The sequence below is a fragment of the Rhinolophus hipposideros genome, assembly GCF_964194185.1.
Source record: "Rhinolophus hipposideros genome assembly, chromosome: 20".
In the NCBI taxonomy this organism is placed as follows: Eukaryota; Metazoa; Chordata; class Mammalia; order Chiroptera; family Rhinolophidae; genus Rhinolophus; species Rhinolophus hipposideros.
This window is the reverse complement of record NC_138066.1, coordinates 41,575,503-41,601,630: the sequence shown is the minus strand read 5'-3', so window position 1 is coordinate 41,601,630 and position 26,128 is coordinate 41,575,503. Positions and strand designations below refer to the sequence as shown.

Below are 26,128 nucleotides of genomic sequence, written 5' to 3'. Positions count from 1 at the left end.
CAACAGAAGGCGATGAGGCAATTAGTTACCCATTCGGTAGAAAATTGGATTCCGTTCTCTATATCATACAGTGTAGTCAGTTCCAGGTAGAATAAATCCTCAATGTGAAAAGCAAGACTTTAAAACTTCAAAAAGAAAATAATGAGATTATGACTCTGGAATAAGGACAAGTTCTCTCCTTCCCTCTCTCTTCCTCCCTTCCCCTTTCCCCTTTTCCTCTTTTCTTTTTATTCCTTGCCTGTCTTGTTCTCATTTTTGTTTTTCTTACTCTGTCCCTCCCTTCCATGCTTCCTTCCTTTTCTCCTTTTCTCTTTGTCTTGTCTTCTTCCCTTCTGTCATTCACTCTCTCCCAAAATGTACCTAAGGCGGCCATTATTTCTTTTATTTATAAGCATGTTATCTGTCAGATAAAAGTGATGGGCATGTATGTCTGTGTCTGTACATACTACAAGTGTCTTTCCTTTTTTATGTTTAATATGGTGACACGTACATGAGGTTGTATGTCATATATAAGCTATAATGGATAGTAATAAAATGAACACCTGTGAATTCACCAATTTAAAAACAAGAACACAATCATTATTATTTATTTATTTATTTTTTATTTTATTGGGGAAGGGGAACAGGACTTTATTGGGGAACAGTGTGTACTTCCAGGACTTTTTTCCAAGTCAAGTTGTTGTCCTTTCAGTCTTAGTTGTGGAGGGTGCAGCTCAGCTCCAAGTCCAGTTGCCATTACTAGTTGCAGGGGGCGCAGCCCACCATCCCTTGCGGGAGTCGAACCGGCAACCCTGTGGTTGAGAGGACGTGCTCCAACCAACTGAGCCATCTGGGAGGCAGCTCAGCTCAAGGTGCCGTGTTCAATTTTAGTTGCAGGGGGTGCTGCCCACCATCCCTTGCAGGACTCGAGGTATTGAACTGGCAACCTTGCGGTTGAGAGGACGCGCTCCAACCAACTGAGCCACCCGGGAGCTCAGCGGCAGCTCAGGTACAGCTCAGCTCAAGGTGCCGTGTTCAATCTTAGTTGCAGGGGGCGGAGCCCACCATCCCTTGCGGGACTCTAGGAGTTGAACCGGCAGCCTTGTGGTTGAGAGCCCACTGGCTCATGTGGAAATCGAACCCGCAGCCTTCGGAGTTAGGAGCATGGAGCTCCAACCGCCTGAGCCACCGGGCCGGCCCCCAACATACCGTTATTGCATCTACTTTCCATTCACATTACCTGGCCTCTCCTGAGAAATAATAATTTTTAAGTTTGTGTTTTGTTATACCCTTTCTTTTACTATACAGTTTTATCAGTAAACAGTGGATTGTTTCCAATTGTTTGACTTTTATATAATAGTAATGTATCATTCTAAAAGATTTAAGTCATAGACTGGTTGAAAGTAATTTTGTTTTATTGTAATAAAAAAAGGGTTAATATCCACAATGTATTCAAGAATTTCAGTTCAATAAGAAAAAAAAATCAAACAATTTAATAGGAAAAAAAGGCCAAAGATAACAAAGATAATTCACAGAAGAGACATAAATACTCAAAAAACATGGAAAGATGCTTTACCTTTGTGGAAAGGTGGGGAAAATGCACATTACAACTAGGGCCTATTATTACACATCCATCAATTGTCAAAACGTTTAATTAGAGTATTGGCAAATCTATGACATAATTGGAAGAGAATTCTGATACATTGCTGATAAAAGAGCAACTAGTACAAGGGTTGCTGCGTGCATTTTGGATAACAATTTGGTAAAAACAAAGTTGAAAATGCAATTCTGCTAATTAGATAGCTTAGAGAAACCTTGCATGTGTACCTGAGAAGACACATAGTAAACTGTTCCTTGTAGTATTTTGTAATGGTGAAATTTGGTAAAGGCCCCTAAATGCCCATAATCAGGCATGTTTACATTGTGGTGCGGTTCTGTAATGGACTACTGTACAACAGTGAAAAACAAAGTAGAGCAACAACTGTCAACGACTTTGAATCTCATAAAAGTACAACAGAGTAAAAACAATTCTTTTCCTAGAAAATACATAAAACATGCATGATTCCATTTATGTAAAATTTACAAGCATGTATGCTAATGTCATGTTACAGTATTGTTCAGGGATATAGACATTTGTGGTAAAACTTTAAAGAAATGCAGGGGCTAAGGGCTTGTATGCTTGAAATGTAAGGAATGCATTTCTAAATAAATAAAAAATGGTCAAAGAAAAATAATGGAAACTAGAAAACATTTTGAATTGAATGTTCATGGGAACACTACCTATATTGAAATTTGTGGGGTGCAAATAAAGAGTACCTAGTGGAAATTGGTAGCCTTCAGCATTTATATTAGAAAAGAAAAACTGCAAATTACAAATCTCTGATGTGATTATCAGGGAAGGAAAAAAAAAAAAGAAAGCACAAATAATATCAAGAATAAGAAAGGGGATATACCAACTAATATTTCTGATTCTCTGCCGCTGGTGTCAGGTATTTTAAACCTTCACAGGGTCCAGTAACATAGTATTCAGGCTTCCTACATCCGCAGGGAAAGGGGCCTACTGGACTCCTACTTTTGGGTAGGAGACGAGTTGGGGGAGGAGGAGCCCCCTGATCTCAGTCATTGGACTGAGTAGGTCATAGGCCACAGTTTTCTCAGGCAGGAAAATGATTTCTATTTCAGTTTAAAGGCTATCACTGGAGATGGGCAGGACCAGATGACTTCATAAGGATGTTCTGCAAATTTCAAGAAGCAGATCATTCTATTTGAACTCTTATACAAAACAGAAAAAGAAGGAAATCTTGCGTATCATTATTTATGTTAGTATAAAACTTATAAAACTTGATAAGTAGCAATAGATAAATAGAAAATTATGACCCAGTCTCTTTCATTAATATTTACCACTGACTAATAATGGCAAATGGATGTACATTCAAGAAATTTTAAGCAAAATATTAGCAGATATATTCAGGAGTAAATGAAAAGAATAATAAACTACAACTAAATGGGCTTCTCTTAGGCGTGAAGACGTGTCCATTATTAGGAGATGATTCATGCTATGCTATTTAAGATATCAAAGAAAGAAAACTTAGATCATCTCATTAGATGCCAAGAAGTTCTTTATTAACACGATTTAAGTTCATATAAGAAATACGATCCCATTGTTTTGATTTACATTTCTTTAATTATAAGAATTGTAAACTTTTTTTTTTTTAATGTCTACGGGCCTTTTGTATTTATTTTTCTGCAAAATGCCTGTTCAAATCCTTTGTCTTGTCTGTACTGGACTACTAGTCCTTTTCATTTATTAAAGGTCTTTGTCAATTAAGGAAATTTTCCATTTGTGGTGGTGCAAATGTTTTTCCTGTTTGTCATCTGTCTTTTGAGTTTGATTATATAATTATTTTTCCACTCAAAATTGTAAATACATAGATCTACTTTTTCCTCTCTGGCATCTGGGTTTTATATCTGTTTAAAAAGAAAGTATTACAACAACAACATAAATTCATGTTTTCTTATTGAAGTTTTGTTACTGTTTTTAAGAGTATTTTTTTTTTTGTCTTCATTAATCTGAATATTGTTTGCTGAGGCAGGGATCTAGGTGATATTTTCCCCAGACATGCCCTCTTCTTCTTCGATATGCGATGCTATCATAGCTATATTCCCACATATGTTTGGGTCTATTTCTGGATTATCTGTTAGAATCAACAGCTCTGCTTCTTCTGCTGTACAAATTATTGATTGATTGATTGATTGATTTAAGATTTTTATTGGAAGGGGAACAGGACTTTATTGGGGAACAGTATGTACTTCCAGGACTTTTTTCCAAGTCAAGTTGTCCTTTCAATCTTAGTTGTGGAGGGTGCCGTTCAGCTTCAAGTTGTTGTCCTTTTAGTCTTAGTTGTGGAGGGCGCAGCTCAGCTCCAGGTCCAGTTGCCGTTTCTAGTTGCAGGGGGTGCAGCCCACCATCCCTTGCAGGACTCAAGGAATCGAACTGGCAACCTTGTGGTTGAAAGCCCGCACTCCAACCAACTGAGCCATCCGGGATCTCAGTGGCAACTCAGCTCAAGGAGCTGTGTTTAATCTTAGTTGCAGGAGGCGGAGCCTACCATCCCTTATGGGACTCGAGGATTTGAACCGGCAACGTTGTGGTTGAGAGCCCACTGGCCCATGTGGAAATTGAACCGGCAGCCTTCGGAGTTAGGAGCATGGAGCTCCAACCACCTGAGCCACCGGGCCGGCCCCTGTACAAATTATTTTGATTATTGTAGCTTTAAAACATTTTCTAATACCGATTCCCCTTTTTGTAATACCTACTTCCCTTTCTTGCACATTAATTTTTCTAAATGAAATATTAGTATCATGTCTGTCAAGCCTCCCTGTCGCCAAGGAGGAAAAATCCTATTCACAATGCCAATAAATATTAATTTTAATAGCTTATACGTATCTAACCATATCTTTTCATTTACTCCAAATATCCTTTTTTATCTTCAGTAAAAATTTAATGATTCCTTTATGGTTCTATTTCCTGTTAAACTTATTCCTGGTTGTTTGAAGTTTTTTTGTTGTTTTGGGAATCTTTTCTATCATTATGATTTTTAAGAATATATAGAATGTAACTAGGTTAGGAAATTAAGCTTTATCAATAGCCAATACATTGGAAGCTAGTGTGTCCCACCCCCATGTAATCATTATCCTGACTTCTGTTTTACAATTCTTTTGCTTTTCTTTATGTGTATATACTTCAAGCAGTGTAAAGTGTGGCTTTTGAACTCAGTAGCAAGAATAAAACTAACTGCATGAGCAAAAGAGCAAAGTTCCCTGGAAAAAATAAACGTGTTTCTGGGTCACAGTTTACAAGTTTACAAGAACCTCTTCAGGTGAAATTGAAGGGTGAGGTCACAAGCGAGGCCAGGAAGATGTGGGCTCACCACTAACAGGACCTGGCAGACATATGTAACCTGGCACACTGCAGAGACAGACCTGAAGAGGGCTGTTCTGTAATTCCTGCTTCCGCACCTTTGGAGGATTCTGTGGTGTAACCTGTGGAAAGTCTCAGTTCTCCCCACTGATTTGGGAACCGGCCGTCTTAGGGGGTGTTACCTACAGCTGTCCACCTGCAGCATCGCTTTCACCGTTTTACTGCTGCCAAATTCTCTGTTGCTCCCCTGGTCGCTGCGGGTTTATGTTTTAAAAAACTCCCTTTGCCACAGTTTCGGTGGAGTTCAGTAGGGAACGACGTTAAATGTGTTTATTCAATTTGTTATTTTAACTCAGAACTCCATTGTATTGTCTCATGGTTACTGTTTGTATACATAAATCCTATTGGTCAGTATGGCATATTTAATTTTCGTGTAGTTTCTGATAGATTTTCAATTTTCTTGGGTTTCCTAAGTGTATTACTGCATAATAACTATGCATATATCTACCAATATATAGTATATGTTTTATTTCTCTTGAAAAATTGGCTAATACTTTTAAGAAACATTAATAATAAGTTGTGATAGTTGACATCTTGTTGTGTATCACCTAAGTGTTAGTGGGAATGCTTCAAGAGTTTCACCGAAAAGCATGATGGGTTTATTTGAAACACATCATTACAAAAAAAAAAAACTTCATCTATTCCTATTTACTAAGTTTTTTCAAACCAAGAATTAATATGAAAACTTCAATAAGAAAGCGTGGATTAATTTGTTTTTGTTGTAATACTTTCTTTTTAAACAGATGTAAAACCCAGATGCCAGAGAGGAAAAAGTGGATATATGTATTTAAAATTCTGAGTGGAAAAATAACAATATAATCAAACTCAAAAGACAGATGACAAACAGGAAAAATATTTGCACCACAAGTGGAAAATTTCCTTAATTGACAAAGACCTTTAATAAATGAAAAGGACTAATAGTCCAGTACAGACAAGACAAAGGATTTGAACAGGCATTTTGCAGAAAAATAAATACAAAAGGCTAGTAGACATTAAAAAAAAATGTTTATATCTCATAATTAAAGATATGTAAATCAAAACAATGGGATAGTATGTCTTATCTCTCAGTTGGGCTAATAATTGAGAAGTTTGGTACTAACTTGAGTGAACGTGTGAGAAAGCAGGGTGTCTTTGTAATTGATGGCAGTGTAAAGTATACAGTTTGCCACTGTCAGCATTACAAGTGTAAGAACCTTTGGACTTAGCCATCCCAGCACTGACGACACTGCCAAGCTGACCAAGAAAGACAGAAAACATTGCTTATTGTACCTTTGTTTGTAATAGCAAACAAACACAACAAAACCCTGGGCACACATGGAGATCAGGAGTGGAGCAGAAGTTCCATCCACAATGCCAGTCCGGCTCACAGTGGAACCTGCAGATGTGGAAGGACACCTGGAAGCTGCGCAGTCCAGCCTGATGGGGCTGCCTTCCCCGTGGGGGCCTCCAGGCTGGCAGCAGGGGCCAGGCTTTCCACCCAGGCAGGTGGACGTGAACTTCCTCAAAGCTCCTCTGTTGCTGCCTTTTCCCATAAGGATCGTTTTGGTGGCAGTGAGAATACAATGTCCTCTGAGTTAGCTAATATCACCTCACTGGCCTGGTATCCCCATCAAAGTGAAGTCTTTGGTAATGAAAATGGACCTGTTGCCCGTGTTAACACCAGTAGCACAAGCTGAGTGTCCAGCCCAGCCCATCCAGGAGCTCCCAGAGGGTCAGAGCACTGGTGTCCTCCACACACAGTGCTCCATTCCTGGGAATCGGCTGCTGTGCTGGACCTGACCTTTCCGAGGTATTTAAAGCTGAGCCCACAAAAACTCTGCTGAGATGCTACCTGGTGCTGGCTCAATCATTGCTTACTCTGCTGGGCTGAGGCTGTCATGTGATTGCCATGCTGTGCCTGCAGAGCTTGCCCCACTCCCTGGTTCCAAGAGTGGTGGCAATCAGTGGTATTTGAATCAGTGACTTAGTTTCCACTGAGAATCCACTCCCTTTCCTCTCCTTCCATCAATTGTGAGAGAAAGAAGAATGTTTGCTATATTCGCTGTGTGCAGTTAATAAGCATGAGTTCTGTCAGCCTGGGGGAGGCTAGATTCTAGGGTCCTATAGTCCCAGAGACACAAAGCTTTCTTGAAAGTGGAGATAGATAGGGAATTTTGGTGGAGGGATGGAAGTAAAAAGAATTAAATCTCCCATAGCTTACTAGCACCTACTCTCTCTCCCCAAGTTGACAAATGGTCCCTATTCTTTCCACATAGCTGTGCATGCAAAATTGGCTACAACTAGGTAGAGTGTGATAAAAAGCAATCCTACCTCTAGAGCTCTCAGAACCAGGAGCTCCTCTCTCTCTAGGTTTTGGTGAATGTCCCTGTTTATGGAAAATGGTCCCATTCACGCCCATCTACGCCTTAATGTAGAGCCTAACCATGGGCCTGCCCGTCTCCTTACTGCTGGGTGCAGTGATACCTGGTTTCCTGCCTGAAAAAAGAGTGTGGCCTGCATCCTGTGACTTAATAATTGGTGCCTAATCAGCGTGGTCCTTGCTTCGTAGTCCTGCCCCTCGCCCAAAAGTAGGAGACATCATACTCTGTGGATGTGGGAAACCTGAATTCTATGTTAGTGGATTCAGTGAAGGCTTTAAAATCCCAATACTACATAGAAAGAATCAGAAATATTGGTCAATAAAATAAGAGCTTTTGAATGTGTTGGTCTTATTTGGGGGGAAGGAAATAAAGTATTCCCTGTAATAGGGAACTGGTTTAATAAACTATATATAGTATGTCCATTCAGTGGTATATAATTCTTTAAAAGCTCTGTGTATCGTCTGGTATGGCGAGATCTTCTAGTGCAATTATTCATTGATTAAAAACTGGGTAGTTGTGTTTGTGATATGATATAACAACATAATATAATACAACCCCTTTTGTGTAAGTATAGTGTTGATGTATGCATGAAATATTTCAGGAATAAGTCATAAGTAAATATATTTCTTATGGGGAGGCATATGGGAAGGATAGCATGTTTTGTTTTGCCTTGTACTATGCGATTTTTCTTATTATGGAATTGTATATCTACTTATTTTTCTGAGTTGGGATTGTCTGGGTTGGGGATTATAGCTAAACATTCTTTGTTTTTGTTTTCATAATTTTCAGTAGTTTATTTTTCAAAGTGTTTATTTTTCAAAGTTAAATGTAATTCTATCCTTTTATTCTTAGGTTACATAGGATGACATCAATTGAAAGAGAAGAAAAAGAGAAAGTCAAAAAAAAAGAGAAGAAACAAGAAGAGGAAGAAACGATGCAACAAGCTACATGGGTAAAATATACATTTCCAGTTAAACATCAGGTAATTTTTATTATAATCTTTTAAAATGGTGTTAGCCATTTCTGAGACTTTTATTCTGCAACTTAATAATTTATTTTACTTTTGACTCAATCTTTTAATAGTTGGAGTGAAGTAATTTTTTTGGCAATTTTGTAAGCATGTTTTATCTTTGGAGAATATAAGTGTGTTATTAGACCAGTTAAAATTGTTATAAAACTATAAAATTGTGTTATACTTTTAATATCAAAGGAATAATAAGTTTTTTCATAAATCTTTGATCCTGGTGAAAATAAAATTGGTAAATTTAATTAATTTGCTTGTGTGTTGACTTCATTTAGTTAAAATATACAAAACCACATGTGCTTTATAAGCATTCTCATTCTTGTTTAACCAGAATGTTTTTGTTTACATCAGGTTTGGAAACAAAAAGGAGAGGAATACAGAGTAACAGGATATGGTGGTTGGAGCTGGATTAGTAAAACTCATGTTTATAGGTTTGTTCCTAAATTGCCAGGCAATACTAATGTGAATTACAGAAGCTCTTTAGAAGGATGTAAGTAATTGAAGTTATTTTTCCTGTATAATTGTTTCTGATTTGTATTTCTTACAGATTTATAGTATACTGACCATATTTTGGATAGAACTTTTTCTGAAATTTTTATTTGTATGTGTAAAATAACTAATGTTATTTATTAATTATAAACTATAATTTTTAAAATTACCTTTACTCAGTGGATTTTGACATCTAGGATTTCAGTTAAAGAAAGATGATAGGACAGAACTTAAAAAAAAACAAAATGAAGGCCTCAGCCACCTAATTATTTTTCTGAAATCTCAAATTCAGTACTACTTGAGGACCATATAGTCTGGTAACCAGTATTGTAGCACATGACACAACCAGAAAGGACGTGATAGGCTTCCATGACACTATCACATAAATGAGGAATTAACTTGATTTACTCTACTGGCTGATGACTTTTGTATTTAGAATCACAGAACTCGAGAGGTGAACTGCTTTTTTAAGAGACCTTGTATCTTGAAAGTCATGTTGCATGAGCAGATTATTTCATGAAGATGTTAAGTGACTTACTGAAGTTCATGTAGATAGAGAGTGATATGGCTGGAATCCATCCCTCCTGACTTCCATCGCCCTTTTTGCACTCTGCCATGCATTCTCTCCCTTGTTATCTAAGTGATTTTCGAAGGCATTTCTGTTCGCTGTACAATATAATTTGCTAATATATGGTGTGATGTGTTTTTTTCTATAAAGCCTATGCTGTAAGTGCCAAATAGGTACTATGTATATATCTAGCTAACAGATTTGGCTTCCTTTTTTTTTCTCTTTTCCAATTTATTGGGGTGACAATTATTAGTAAAATTACATAGATTTCAGGTGTACAATTATGTGTTACATCATCTATAAATCCCATTGTGTGTTCACCACCCAGGGTCAGTTCTCCTTCCATCACCATATATTTGATCCCCCTTACCCTCATCTCACACCCCTCGGATTTGGCTTCCTTGTGAATGATACTAGTGAAGTCTGGACTAGTGAAGTCTTGGAACTGTTAATTTGGGAAAGTTATCATTGAATTACATTTTAACAGAAAAAATGTATTTTATAAGGCATCCGCCCCCCTCCCGCCCCGTCCCCCAGCTGAAGCAGTCGGTCACCAGTGATCAGTTGGCCACTTGAATTTATTGTATAGAGACTAGAAGTGTCTTGTATATAGCAGATGCTCACTAAATGTGTCTATTTACCAGATATTCAATTCTATTATTCTATTATTCAAACTAAATGACCATTATAATAAATTCCAAAAGATTGTTACAATTTTTATCACCATTTTGTTACTCCAGTTACCCATGTAGCACTTGGAATTATAGAAATTTTTTGTTTCATTGTGTCTGATCTGTGTAATAAAATACAGGTTATCAATATGAAAACTATTTAGGCTTTTGCAAATTTACTTTATATACACTTTGCTTAGCATAGGACTTTCCATTGTCCAAATGCTGGGCCTTAACAGTCAGGTACTAAGTTGGTCTCCTAGCATCTTTTGAGCCTTTCCACCCAGATGGTAGCAGGGAAAAAAAGCAGCAGTGCATATTGTTAGCTTAGCTTAACTACAGAGTAGAAATTACAGAGAAGGCAACAATATAGTTTTATACTGCTTATATAAATCAGTATAAATTATACAGTGTATCATTTCAGAACTCTTGGCCCCTATAATAATGGCTCATCTGATCTGATCATGTGGTAGCAGCACAGAGGTGCTGTACAATAGAGAGAAATGCAGTTCAGGGAACACTGGACTTCACACCAGAGACCAGAGTATTCGACTTCTTTGACTGCTGACTGTATCTTTTTTTTTTTTTAACCTTTATTTATATTAAGTGTGTTTTTCCAGGATCCATCAGCTCCAAGTCAAGTAGTTGTTTCAGTCTAGCTGTGGAGGGCGCAGCTCACAGTGGCCCATTTGGGGATCGAACCGGTGACCCTGGTATTAATGAGCATCGCGCTCTAACCAGCTGAGCCAACCAGCCGCCCCAAATCCATTATCTTTAATGTTACTGTGTTCTAACTCAGACTGGATGCATTTGTTTTGCACATTAATATATAAGCTTCAATAATGGATCTATATTAATAGTCTTCCCCCCCCTTTTTCCGCCTTCCTCCCCAAAATCCGGTTCAAGTCATTTTTTTCTCAGTCTCGTTGTGTAGGACACAGCTCCCTGGCCCATGCTGGTATTTTTTGAGCCTTGCGTTTCCCATCCGTCCCCCTCCCGTCCTGTCCCCCAACTGAGGCAGTCGGTCGCCAGTGATCAGTTGGCCACTCCCAGCAGCTCTCACCGGCTGGCTGCTGGCCGCTCACAGCACCACACAGCAGCTGTCGCCAACCTCCAGCTGCTCACGGCAGCCCAGCTCCAGGGAGAGCTGTTGTTCACAATCTTAGCTGTAGAGGGCGCAGCTCAGTGGCCCATGTGGGAATCAAACTGGCAACCTCGGCATTAGGAGCATGGTGCTCCAACCACCTGGGCCGGCTGCCCTATATTAATAATCTTTTTGTCAAGAAGACCTTTAATGGAGGGGAAGCCCAAAACATTTTATAGTTGTCTATTTTAAATATCAGGAATGTTACAGTTTATAGAGGGGACTACCACTGTCATACAAAGCTCTTTTTGAGCAACTGGAAACTATTGAAACTATATCTCCTAGTTGTTCTGCAGTAATTAAAGAAGCATTGAATAAAGAAAACACCATTTTAGTTTTTTTTATCCTCATGTAAGGTCCAGACACATCCCGTCACCTTTCTGTATGATGCTTTTCTTCTCTCACCAGTATCCTGCTGTCATGACAGGTACTGGGTGCATTTTTTGCATTCTTTTCCTTTCCTTCATCCAAACCTTTCTGGGAAGAGCCATTTATTTAAATAAAAAATATGTACATCCTGCTAAGGCCTTGAGATATTTGAGTTCAAGTGAAGAAGAAAATAAAAGGTAGAAAGTGCCTCTAAGGCCCAAGAATATTCATTCAGACAATAGGTCTGTTTTGTGAGTTTGATTATTTTTTTTCTTTCTTTCATGGAAAATTTGAAACTACACAAAAATAAAAGAGAATATAATAATGAACTCCTATGTAACCATCATTCAACTTCAATAGTTACCAAATTCTATCACTCTTCTTTCAGTTGTCACTGACCACTTTCTTTTCCTGGGGTTTTTTTCAAGCAAATCCCCAAAGTCATGTCCCTTAACCAAAACTAGTTCGGTATACATATCTCTAATCGAGATGAACAATTTTTCCTCGTCATCATGCCATTATCACATTCAGCAAATGAACAACAGTTAATATATTAACCATCTGATTCTCAGTTCATATTCCAATTGCTGCAATTGTCTCAGATGTGTTTTTGCTGTTGGTAGTAAACCAGATCCAAACTAGGCCACACACTGCGTTCGGTTGTCTTGTAAGTCTTTTATTCTGTGGTACAGACTTAAGTATTCTTCACCTGGAGTCCATGGATAAACTTCAAGGCTATCTGGGAATCCAGTGAAAATGATTAACAAAAGTTTGTGTATGTACTTTTTTTTCGGATAGGGCATCATAACATTTATCTGATTGTAATATGGTTCTGTAGTACCATGTGTGTTAGAAACCACAGGTACAGGCGTTCTGGAGTCAGCAAACAGGTTGAAATAGTCTCAAATGTGAAGGCTTCTGAAGCACCTCTAAAATGCAGTCATTCCTTTTATGCTTTAGGTCACCCGAGCATATAAGAAAGTATATAGGATCTTCAACTTTTTTTTAAAATAAAAAATAATGACGTATATACATTGCTTGAAAACACTTAATAATGTCCACTACACTAGGTATATGACAGTAAGTTGCTAATATTCAAAACACCTGTACTTAACTATATACTTGGTTCTTTTTAGCCAAAACTAATATGGATGAAAACATGGATGAATCAGATAGAAGAAGAAGTCCACGAAGTCCAAAAAAAATAAAAACAGAGCCTGATTCTGAGAAAGGCGAGGTAAAAGATTCAGATTCTGCAAAAGGAGCAGACAAAAGTGAAATGGACATTTCAAAGATTACTGAGAAGGACCAAGGTAAGGAGGGTCAAGTGAGAAGGGCAGCCTGAAAGTGATAAGAATGCACTGGATCTAGTTCGCACAGCAGGAAAGGTACTCCATTGTCTATTTGATAACAGCTTTATTGAAATGTAATCCTTGCACCATGTAATTCGCCCATTTAAAGTGTACAGGTCAGTCACTTTTAGTATTTCACAGAGTTGTTCAACCATCACCACAGTCAATTTTAGAACATTTACATCACCCCAAAAAGAAACTCATACCCATTGGCAGTCCCAAGTCTTTCTTAAATCCTCCCTCCCCCCAGCCCACCAATCTACTTTCTGTCTATGGATTTGCCTGTTTTGGACATTCCATATAAATGGAATCATGTAATATGTGGCACTTTGTGGCTGGCTTCTTTCATTTAACATAACATTTTCAAGGTTCATCCATGTTGTAGCATGAATCAATATTCCTTCATTTTTTAAATTTCTGAATAGTATTCAATGGTATGGATATGCCACATGTTGTTTATCCATTCATCAGTTGATGGACATTTGGGTCTTTCTTACTTTCTGACTGTTAGGAATAATGTTAATATGAACATTTGTGTACAAGTTCTTGTATTTTACCCAAGAAATGGGTAAATACCTAAGAGTGGAATTGCTGGGTCATGAGATAACTCTGAGTTCAACATTTTGAGGAACTTATATTGTGTTTTGTGAAAAGTTGTTTTTTAAAAGCTAGATGAGCTGGATAGTGCCATGAGCCTTATGATATTTTATAACTATAAAACACTCTATACAAAATTTTACATGAAGGTACTGGCATATACAATAGCTATCACATACTAAGTAATTTTTAAATGTGGCATTCCATCATTTTTAGATACTAAGAATCAGAATATTTAAATATTTGGAACACAGGTTTTTTAACCTTTTAAAGTTCAGCCTTGTTCGTTGACCTATTTTTTATCATACATCAAGAATTTTGAAATACATAGATGTTTATATTTAAGTTTTTGAGTGAAAATTCATGGTTTTTAAAATAAAAGTATTATGAATTCCACACTTCACACTAAAAATTTACTTACATAAATGTCTTTGTTTCACAGATGTAAAAGAAGTCCTAGATTCTGACAATGATAAATCTCTTAAGGAAGAACCAATGGAAATAGATGATGGTGTGAAAACAGAGTCACATATAAATTGTCAGGAAAGTTCTCAAGTAGATGTGGTCAATGTCAGTGAGGGTTTTCATCTAAGGACTAGTTATAAAAAGAAAATTAAATCATCCAAACTAGATGGACTTCTTGAAAGGAGAATTAAACAGTTTACATTGGAAGAAAAACAGCGCCTCGAAAAATTGAAGTTGGAGGGTGGAATTAAGGGTACAGGAAAGACCTCTACAAGCTCTTTGAAAAGTCTGTCAGAGTCACCAATAATAACAAAAACAAAAGAAGGGTGTCAAGGTGACTTGCTTAGACAAGAACAAAGCCCTAATGTAAGGAATGATAAATCTGAAGACTTTATTCAAGAATGTTCACAAAGTGATTCCTCAATTCTGGGAATCAGTGATCCTGATCACACAAGTAAACTTTATCCGAAAGATCAAATGTTAGATGACATCTCCATTCAGAGCCCAGGGACAAATTGTCAGAAACAAAATGCTGTTGGAAATGACATAGATGAGAGTCTCTCTGAACCTTGCAGTAAAGGTCAGGAACCCAGTAAGATTAAAATAAAAGGAAGTGACTTTCTCATCGATGATTCTAAACTAGCCAGTGCAGATGAAATTGGTACTTTGATCTATAAGAACGAAAAACCACTCATACAGGAGGATAATGACACCATTGTTTCTCCTTCCCAGAGCCCTTTACTTCCATCAGTATCTAGAAGTACTGATAATAGAGATATCCCATCTCTGTCAAAAGCAGTGGACTTTGAAGGAAAACTGGGATGTGACTCTGAATATAACAGCACTTTGGAAAATAGCTCTGATACTATGTCTGTTCAAGACAGCAGTGAAGAAGATATGATTGTTCAGAATAGCAATGACAGTATTTCTGAGCAGTTCATAACCCAAGAACAAGGTGTCGAAGGCTTGGAACCATTGAAACATGAGTTTGTTTCAGATAAGTCCACTGGAAACTGTGATGAGAGGCTGCAGGGTAAGGTAACTGAAGCAAATGGTAAAAAACCAAGTCAAGAACAGAAATTAGAGGAGAGACCAGTTAATAAATGTAGTGATCAAATAAATCTAAAAAGTAGCAACAAAAAGAATAATGAAAATCGAGACTCTGAAAAGAAAGGACAGAAAGCAAGTACCTTTCAAATAAATGGAAAAGATAATAAACCTAAAGTATATTTGAAAGGTGAATGCTTAAAAGAAATCTCTGAGAGTAAAGTAGTAAGTGGTGATGTTGAACCAAAGGTTAATAATATCAGTAAAATAATTCCTGGAAATGATATTAAGTCTCTAACTGTTAAAGAATCTGCTGTAAAGCCATTCATGAATGGTGATGTCATCATGGAAGATTTTAATGAAAAAAACAACTTGGAAACAAAATCATGTTTACTGAGATCTTCAGATGCTGAGGGTGACTACCAAGATGGCCTAGAGACCCTGCCATCAGCCAAAGAGTCTGAGAGTGTACCACCTGCCACATCTCCACCATCTTGTCTAGAAAGCAGTTCAACAAATCAGGTAGAAGATATGGAAATTGAAACCTCAGAAGTGAAGAAAGTTACAGCATCACCTATTACTTCTGGAGAGGAATCTAACCTTAGTAATGATTTTGTTGATGAAAATGGCCTGCCCGCCATCAAAGATGAAAATGTCAATGGAGAATCAAAAAGAAAAACAGTCATCACAGAAGTCACCACCACCACATCCACAGTGGCCACAGAATCAAAAACTGTAATCAAAGTAGCAAAAGGCGATAAGCAAACTATGGTCTCCTCCACAGAGAATTGTGCCAAATCCACTGTCACAACCACCACTACAACAGTAACACAGCTTTCCACACCCTCCACAGGCAGTAGTGTGGACATCATCTCTGTGAAGGAACAGAGTAAAACCGTGGTCACGACCACAGTGACAGACTCACTAACCACTGCAGGGGGCACTCTGATAACATCTATGACTGTGAGCAAAGAATATTCCACAAGAGACAAAGTGAAACTCATGAAATTTTCGAGACCCAAGAAGACCCGTTCAGGTACAGCACTACCATCCTATCGCAAGTTTATCACCAAAAGCAGCAAGAAGAGCATATTTGTTTTGCCTAATGATGACTTAAAAAAATTGGCCAGAAAAGGAGGAATCCGAGAAGTCCCTTATTTTAATTACAATGCTAAACCTGCCTTGGATATATGGCCATATCCTTCTCCTAGACCAACCTTTGGTATCACGTGGAGGTATGTACTTTAAAATGTATTTGGGGAAAGGAGAAAGTTTAAAAGAATTATCTAATAAGCCTATCTCGTTTTTAAAAATGAGATAAATAGAGATAAGACAGGAAGCTTATACTTAATGGACAGTGTTAAAGAGTTTTGAATTCAGCCAGCTGATAGATACTAAAGTTTACTTAGGGAAAAATGTTTGAAGACTGAAAATGTAAGGGAATCCTTTAATATGAAATTCAATTTTACTTTTCACAAGACAAAAAGAAACACATCAAATAGTTGTTTTTGTGGTCCAACTAAGTTATTGCCATGTGTTTGATCTGGGCGTGAGACAATCACAATATCAGATAATCATCAATTTTCTGGAATGCTTGTACAATTGTCCCTAGAACAAAGCAGGAGTTAGGGGCACTGACACCCCCCCGCAGTCAAAAATCCGCGTATAACTTAAGACACCCCCCCCCACCCCCCGCATACACGGATTCCCAGTCATGGATTGAGAATCTATTTTGTTTCTATTAGGTGATTCATAAAAACATAAGACATGGGAAACTTGCCTGTAAATCACATAAGATTCATCATAATGTGGAAATCTTCCTAATGTAATTCATTTGCATGGTAAACATTTGTTTTGGAGTCCTCTATTATTTATGTGAGTAAAGGTAGTGTCTGAGATTCCTTAGGGATTTTTTTAAAACCCAGAAATAGTCTTAATTTAAAATTTCCTGGGCATTAAGCTTTGGGGATGAGTCATAAGTATGTAGTGTTGGGGGTTGTAAGATCATGTAGTCATATTGGGGAAAGGATCTTCTTTTCTTTTGTAGACTGGCCACAGAGGGATGAAGTTGGAATAGTGCCCAGTTTTCCTAAATTCCAATGGGTACTTCATCTGCTCTATCACATTTCACACATTTATCATCGCTTTGTCCTTTTTCATGTCCTTGTCTTTTTTTTACCTTTTCACTGTTACAATTGAAAAGAAAGGATGGAACATAAACATTGAAAACAAAGAATTCTATGGGACATGTTCAGAAATTAGAAGCGATCTCAGTTTTAGTCATATTTTGCTAGAATCCTAAAATTGATTAATTCAGCAAGTGACTGGGCAGACTGCATTTTGCTTTAGGCTTTATTTCTGTGTGTCTTTAATATGATCCCAGTTTCCGTAAGTTAAAACCATACTTTTTTGTTTCCTTTTTATTACAATTAGCTAATATTATAAAAGACCAAAAAAAAAAAAAAAAAAAAGAGTGTAAATGAGTACTCTCTATAAAGGAATTAATGACCAGTCATAGTTGGTTTGACCAAGTTTTTATAACTCATCTTTTGATTTGAATTAAAATATCATCACTCCATTACACATTCAATAGAGACAGCTGAAAAGTCCAATTTCTCTGCAGGGCCTGCAATGAAGGATTTGCAGAATCCTGCAGGGAATCAAGGAACTCTTCATTACAGTTCATGGATTTGTAGGATTACTCTGCTCTTTTCTGCTTTCTTCATTGAGAGCGGTCCCAAACTGTATCCTTGACTGTCCTGCAGGTAACTTCTTTCCCACTGGAAAAGTTACTATGTACAAATACTTTCAGTAGAATGACGGGGCAGTTGTGAAGGCCGGCCTTTCTGCTCCTTTCTATTACGAAATGGAAGGTAGGCTCGACTGGGAAGCATTTCCTCTGAACCAGTTCGGACCCAACAGGTGTTGAGCCAAGACCCTTACCCGCACAGCTGGGTTTCAGGGGCCTTGTATTGTTATGTTTTAGTATGCACTGTGGGCACAATTTGTATCTGTTTAATTTCTCACTTTTTAATGGAAGGAAACACCTTCCTGTACATTTTAAACAGATAATTGCCTTCAAATATATGCTGACATCTTAATTTGCTGAAGTTGAGAGAAATATAATCCCTTCTGTCTAACGGAGACATGGATAAATATGTAAATTATTCCTGACTTTAGAATGCAATTTTTGGAAAACGTATAGCTATAAAAACATGCATGTAAAAAACACACATACACATGTGAAATACATTATTATACTCCCACTTGAATAAAGTATGCGGGATGCTTAGAGTAGGAGCTAAGACTGCCAAATGTTCAATCTTTATGTATTCAATGTTAAGTGTGAGCGGTATTGACTAAGTGAACCTCGTCTCATCAATTCACAGGGCTTCTTTTCCCCTCCACACTGTCCATTCTTTTAGTCCCTTTTCCTTAGGCCCTGATTCTGTGTTTCATTATGACTTTGAACCTGTAGTTGTCTCCACGGTGCTACTGGATCTACCCTGTGACTATTCTGACTAAGCTGAGCAAGCATTTAAAGGGGACATGTTAACTTCTGCAGGGCTGAGAGGGGGAAGGCGTTTGTCACCTACCCTTACACCACATCTGTGAGAAGTACTTCCCATTACAACCCATTCAATGCTCCATAAATTTCAGAGTCCTTAATATAGATTGTCTTTAAGGCTCTTTACTCCTTCCATTGGGTGCAGCACTTTCTGGCTCTGCCTTCCTCTCGTGTCAGCTTCATCTCTTACTGCACCTCTGCACCCCTTCCCTCCAGCCATAGCACACTGAGTGTGGTTTCTGGGAAGAAGTGTGTGCTCTTGTACACTTACCTCCTAAGCATATATCTGCCCCTTGCCTTCAGTCAGCCACTCCCACATTCTTGTCGTTGGAGAGTCCCCATCAGTAAGCCATATCAGGTGCCCCTCCCTTTTGCTTCTTTTGTTAAAGCTCCTGAGGACACAAGAACAGATTATGATTCATTTCTGTGTCCCTAACGTCTTTCAGTGAGTCTAACACATAGAAGGCGCTCAGGTATTTTTTGAATGAGTAAATGAATGAACAGGCTGATACCACACGAAGTGTGTTCCCTATCTGGTGTTTCCATTGTAAAATAGAGATGCTTTAAAGTTGTTTGTAGAGACTGATTGGAGGAAGAAGAGAGACCATGAAAATTACTTCTTTCAAAATAAATATTTATTTGTTTTCTCTCATGAGCCCAGAGTTCCCTAGGTATTTCTGTAGGGTGTGGTCTGAAAGTGACACACATTTTCCCCTTCCCAGGACATCCCTGCACTAGTTAACCTTTGCCCTCTAATTTAAAAATTATTCTCTGCATGTCAGAGGGTTCACAGGACGATAGGTAGCACAGCGAAGAAAATTATGGTGTCACAGGTGGAGATGGGAAGTTAAGTTGCAGCAACTTTTTGGCTAGAGCTTTCCCTTTCTCACATTGTTCATTTTTCCAATTTAACATTAAGAATAGAAAGTACTGCCTTCGAAATACAAGTTAGTCTAAGATTTACCATCTACCTGTGTTAAAAGAGGAAATTCTTTAAGTTTTATAGGTTTTCTCTACAATGCAGTCATCAACCACTGCATTCATTTAAGTATGTGGAAATGTCAACAAAGTAACTGCACAAAGATCATTAATGGGGAATTGACAGCCTAAGGCTGCTTTAAAATGTTTTATGGTTAATTCCATTTTAGAACATGATAGTCATTGCAGTTGTTAAGTTCGCTTTGAAGTGGGTTTTTAATATTATTTTAAAGAAAATATCTAAAATGTTCTTTGCACACAGTATTTAGAAAAAAACAGATTCCTTTGTCTCCTGATGAGTAACTAATACAGTATTGTCCTTTTTTATTATTCATTGTATTGTAGGATTCCCACACTACACTAATGTTATTAAAGTATTATTAGTATTAGCAGTATTCATTATCCAGGAGCTCATGCTTTGCAGAACCACCATTTGGATACAGAATTTTCTGTCCATTTGGAAAGGTCTTATTGGATTTGCAAGGTCTTTTTTTGTTTTGCTTTTTGAGAAAATATAAACATTTCCAATTAAAAATCCCTTAAGACTTTTAATCCTTCAAAACTCATCACGTTTGTAACACATTTATTTCTCTATATTTGCTCTCCCTCATAATTTTTCTAACACTATTTTGGAATTAGGCTAAATTTATAAACTTTTCATAAATTGTTGCCATATCTATCTTGCAGTGAAACCTGCTCTTGTGCAAATTTATATGGCACTTGAAGTGGCTACAGCCCCTTTTTAAGTTGTTAGATACATGGTATGCTTAGGAACAAACAATTTTTTTATTAAGGAACATGTAATAGCCAGAGTGCTTACAAACCCGTATTATAAATACTGACGTCACCAGGACAAGGAACAATCCGTTAGTTTAGTAGAATGTGTATGTGTGTGTCTATATGTACACATCTGGGGTTTTTCTTGGGTGTTTCTTTCAGGTATAGGCTTCAGACTGTTAAGTCTTTGGCTGGAGTGAGCCTTATGTTGCGGTTACTGTGGGCAAGTCTGAGGTGGGATGACATGGCAGCCAAGGCGCCTCCGGGAGGAGGGACGACACGGACAGGTAAGAGGTTTTGTTTTCTAGTTTAAGTTTACAAACGAAAATCACTTGACAGTTTGCTTACTTTTAAGCATATCTGTTGTTTATTAAAACACAGTACTTGTGTGCTGTAAAATTCTGGGGGCCGGATACGGGGGTTCTGATTACAAGGTGAGGCACTTACATGTGACCCAGTCTGAATTTTTAAAAGATACTTCTTATTGTGGAGTAAAAATCATTTAAACTGGGACATCTGGTACACTATGCTTACCACTTCCCTCCTAGTGTTTTATTATTTTGACTGAGTTTTGCCACCAGGAACTAAGTTGCCCCCGAACAGTATTTTGCTCAGTTTAGAAGTTTTCAGTGAGGAAGAAACTCAGTATTATTGCATTTCAACAGTGATCCTGTAGTCATTAATTAATCAAATGTTTCCAAAAGTTTATTCCATGTGTGTCTTCTTTTTAAAGCCGCAGATATCATACCTTTTCTTTTCTTTTTTTTTAAGGAGGGCTCAGCTCACAGTGGCCCATGTGGGGATCGAACTGGCAACCTTGGTGTTATTAGCACCACACACTAACCAACTGAGCTAACCAGCCACTATCATACATTTTTATTCTCTGAGTTTTTTAGGTGCTTATTAATACTTTGTGAATTAAATCCCCATAGAAACATCTGAAACTGAAATCACAACAACAGAAATCATTAAGAGACGAGATGTTGGTCCTTATGGTATTCGATCTGAATATTGTATCAGAAAAATCATTTGCCCCATTGGAGTTCCAGAGGCACCAAAAGGTAAGGAATAGAAAGAATTCTGTTCTTTCATTATTGACTTGTTAGCCACATTTTTTTTTTATCAATTGAAGTTTTATTGTAATTGTTTCTTTAACTCTTTATTCAATAATGTGAAAAAAAGGATATTTTTTATTGTAAACTATTTTATTTTCAAAATGATCTTTAAGTAGTAAACATAGCAAGATTTTACTAGGCATACATCGATGCCTATAGGCATTTGTGCCAAGGACGGGGAGGGTACAAAGAGCTGTAATAATACCTCTTAAAATTAAGGTGTGGAGCAGTGATTGGCACCACCATCAGCTCCAGGAGGGCCGCCCCTGAGTCTGTCTGATGCATTGTAGTCCTGGCGGCTGTCGTAGCAGCTGATACATACGAGGTCCGTGGAGATCTGGTCATTCAGGGGTTAAAGCTACTGGAAAACACTTGAATGCCAGGGTAGAAATACTCTAAGAGACTAAAACGTTACTCAGGAAACATTTATAGAGCACCTACAGATAGGCGCTGGGCCTGAATACATAGCCCCTGTTCTCAAAAGTTCAGTAAGGTGTCCAGATTCAAGACACACAGACAAAAATCAATAATTTTATTTTATATCGCAATAAAAATATTTATGAAAAAATCTATTAAGAACTGTGTAAAAGGAAAATGCTGCCCTTAAATTTAAAAATGTATAAATTTAATTTTTGAATCTGGATGGAATTAACTTAAAAGTTCATCCTGGAGAATAAATGACTGAGAATGGCCTTTTTGCAAAGAACAGCAATAAGAGGGGTGGCTGTCCTAGTAGATGATGAAATATGAGCATAATTAAGATGTTGTTGTCCTGGAACAGTATCAGATAGCTCAGCTGACAGGCTGAGAGACCCAGATGAAAGAAGGCATTCCTGACGAGGCTTCAGTCTTGACCCCACAGCTGTCATGCAAACCAGTGCAACCTCCTTGAGTCACTTTTCTTTGCCTTCTATCACTGGACAGCCCAGGGCCTGCTGCTATTTCAGTTTCCTTCTGCTGCTTCCCTGTTCCCTGAACATATGGGGCAGTTCACTGCTTGTCTCTCCCTCCTTTTTATTTTTAAAATTTGTATTGTTAGGATATTTTATGTATTCTTACTAGTTTCAGATCCCTCTGTTATGTTGGTAACTCACAAATTCCCCTTCTCGGTGCTATGAAGGGGAACTGCAGATTGCCAGAGTCGTGCATGGTGAGGAAAGTCAGCCCAGCTGGAGAGAGAACGAACTCCGCTTCTTGAAGGAAGCGGCATCCATCCATGCTGGGGGTCTGAAGGATAAATAGGTGTTAGTCAAATGGGGGGGGGCTAGGGTTAGTGTCCCAGGCAGCGGGAACAGCCTGTGTAAAGGTTCACAGGCCTTTGTGTTAGTGGCCAGCAAACCGTGGCCCATGCGCCTGCTTTTGTTAATAAAGTTTGATTGGAACACAGTCACGTTTACTCACTCATGTGTTGTCTTTGGCTCCTTTCATGATACAAAGGCAGAGTTGAGAAGTTACAACAGAGACCATCTGACCCCCATAGTATTTACCATACGGCTCTTTAAGAAAAAGTTTGCCAAACCCTGTTTTACATGATATATAAGAGGGGATGCCAGAAGTATTATAATCTTAGAAGCTATATTGCTTAAAATATTCTGATTTTTTTTTTTTTCATAGAAACACCTACACCTCAGAGGAAAGGCCTTCGATCAAGCGCATTGCGGCCAAAAAGACCAGAAACACCCAAGCAAACTGGCCCTGTTATTATCGAAACCTGGGTAGCAGAAGAAGAGTTGGAATTATGGGAGATCAGGGCATTTGCTGAGAGGTAAGGGAATAGTTAACACATTATCAGATACTTGAAAGTTTTATCACTTCAGAACTAAAGAATTACCCCTTTAATATTTTATTCAGTGTGTCCTAATTTTATTCTACCATTGATTTTAAGAACCAGCTATATATCCTAATTAAAGTCCTGTTTCTAATTTTATCCATTTGTCAATTCCTAATTATCTTAATTTAAATGTTTTCTTTTTAAATCAAAATAATTTCATACCTCTGTGTGATGGGAAAATCCACCAGATGTCACTTAATATTAGATGCCAGATGCCTAATTGGTTTGTTTCTGATAAGTTCCTCCTTTGTTTTCCTGCAGAGTGGAGAAAGAAAAGGCACAAGCAGTTGAGCAACAGGCTAAGGTTAGTGAACAGAAGAAGGCAGAGGACCTCAAGGCCCAAATGGAGGCTCACCTCAAACAGCAGCGCTTGGCTGCCCAGCAGGTGGGGGAGTTGGTACCAGTCCCACCTGGCAACGAATTGACATTTTTAGCCAATTTCATGCACACTAAAAGCACAGTAATTATGTATTCTTGTGGTCTTATTTTTAAGTGTATCTCATGTATGTCTTAATTTCATTACTTGAAAGTAGCTTGTGGATACACCAAGCCGTACTTTTACAGAAAGTGTACATATCTGAAGAACAACGTGTAAAATAAGATTTCTTACTTTTTATGTTTATAATTTAGAAGCTGGTCTCTAAAGGTAATTTTTTCCTGTAAAATTCCAATCCGTAAAAATCTGTGAAAAAGCAAAATGTACTAAAATTCTGTAAGAGTGTGTTGTAATTGATAATTATCCAGCTATAAATAATGTCCCATAAGCGCCTGAATATTAGGGACCCACATAAAAGATGACTACCCCTTTTTTGTGTTAAGAAGATGCTATAACAGTTTTTAGCCAACTTGAATGTATAAGTGTTCAAGATATAGGTGAAATAGATATATGTCTATTTTTAATATCAGTAACATAAGTTACACATAACTTTAAAAATTGCATATTATTTAAACCAAACTGTTCATTCCAAACTACTTTTTTCCTCTCACATTTTATGAAACTTTTTAAAATTCTTTTATATCAGCTTATTATAGGTTATTATGTTCGTTATATCAAAGTTTGAGATAACAGCACTTTTGGATTCTGTCTGTTCATTCATAGAAAAACGGGCTAGTTTTCATTTTATGCAAGTCTCTAGTCATCTTTACAATGTAACCTAATGTTTTACTTTTCAAAACGTCTTTAACGTGCTTATTTACAAAGATAGTCAACATGTCTACTTTTGAAGGTAAACCCCTAGGAAATAACTGCTAACTACATGTTCGGTTTTTTTGCATCCTTTTTTTATTGGTTCAGTGAGATGGCTTATCTATGTATCCAAACTAAACTCCTTTTTTCCTGGGGAATGTGACATTATGTGAAATACCTCCCATTACATTCAGGCATAGAGGACGTGTATAGCAGTAGTCCTGAGAAGATTGGGTGTGATGTCATTGGTGAGCAGTTTCCAATTGCAGGAGATAGTTCAGCACTGGAATTTGATCTTAGTACATATCTCAGCTCCACTACTAGCGAGCTCTGTGGCCTTGGGCCAGTTACACACCCTCTCTGAGTCTGTTTCCTCATCTTTAAATTATAATACCAGCAACTTGATTGGGTTAGTGTAGTGTCAGCATTAAATAAGATAATGAAGGTAAAGCGTCTGCCATCAGCTTTGTAATCCATGCCACCTGTTTTTACATGTGTAAGCTTACACCATCACGTCTGTAAGCTGTCGGGAAATATTAGCAATCCATGATAAAAGATACACAAATTTTCTTTAATATGGTAGTCTGAAAGATGAGATTACACCACTCTATGTAAAACAGTCTAATGTATTTTTCTGTAAAATATGTTCGAACGGAAATTTATAAGAAGTTTAGAAAAATTGTTTTATAATTTTCAGCTTATTTGATTGCAGATTTGCCAACTTGAATAGTGATATTTAAATATTGATGTGGTGTTTATGATTGGATAAATTAGCCTTACGGTAAACTGAAAACCTTTTACAGTTCTTGTCATTTGTTATCTGCTCTACATCCTGCCACTGAGCAGCAAGGTATCCCTGTTTCCAGTGAGATCCGCCGCGTCTCTTACTTTCAGTCTGAAGCGTGGATATTTCTAAGGGCTGGAAAAACTCAATTGTTTTTTATTTTTTATTACGAAAAACTACTTTTAATAAACTGTATGTGACTTAGAGTCATAAAAATATTTTATGACTTAGAGTCATAATCATGTTTTCATCAAGAAATTAAATTCAAGGCAAATTTATATGGGCATATCTTTAGAAGTAAAATTTTTTTTGAACTATGGCGCCATTTCTTAAATTGGGAAAAATTGTAGCTGGACCTCTTGCAGAATGGTATTATTTATTTAGAATTATTTTGGTTCATGTTTTCTCTCCCTGACTTTTCTAGAAACGATTGGAACAGCAGAAGCCTACAGTAATTTCAGCTTCTACTACTTCCCCAACAAACAGTACAACTAGTACCATCTCTCCAGCACAGAAAGTTATGGTGGCCCCCCTAAGTGGCTCCGTTACAACGGGAACTAAAATGGTACTAACCACCAAAGTTGGATCTCCAGCTACAGTAACATTCCAGCAGAACAAGAACTTCCATCAGACCTTTGCTACCTGGGTCAAGCAAGGCCAAGCAAATTCAGGTACACAGTTGTGAGGAAATAAAAGATGGTTTTCATTTAAGAAAAAGAATTTCAGTGCATTATCTGCTGAAATAAAACCTTTCTTTAGAAAATTATATTTCTTCTGCAGCCGACTGATCAACCAAGCTGTAACGGTGTGTTACAGATAATATTCATAATATTACATTAGCAA

At 37.6% G+C, this 26,128-nt stretch overlaps 1 protein-coding gene across 1 annotated transcript in view; it reads left to right on the top strand.

The window, feature by feature from the left end:
* Positions 1-26,128, top strand: part of BPTF (bromodomain PHD finger transcription factor) — a 128,082-nt gene that overhangs the window by 67,100 nt on the left and 34,854 nt on the right. Inside the window, exons 9-17 of the mRNA XM_081028037.1 lie at positions 8,173-8,302; positions 8,696-8,834; positions 12,722-12,898; positions 13,977-16,281; positions 20,532-20,656; positions 21,302-21,430; positions 23,099-23,249; positions 23,577-23,619; positions 25,710-25,956. Of these exons, the coding sequence (XP_080884163.1) occupies positions 8,173-8,302; positions 8,696-8,834; positions 12,722-12,898; positions 13,977-16,281; positions 20,532-20,656; positions 21,302-21,430; positions 23,099-23,249; positions 23,577-23,619; positions 25,710-25,956 (3,446 nt within the window). The remainder of the gene's footprint in view (positions 1-8,172; positions 8,303-8,695; positions 8,835-12,721; positions 12,899-13,976; positions 16,282-20,531; positions 20,657-21,301; positions 21,431-23,098; positions 23,250-23,576; positions 23,620-25,709; positions 25,957-26,128) is intronic.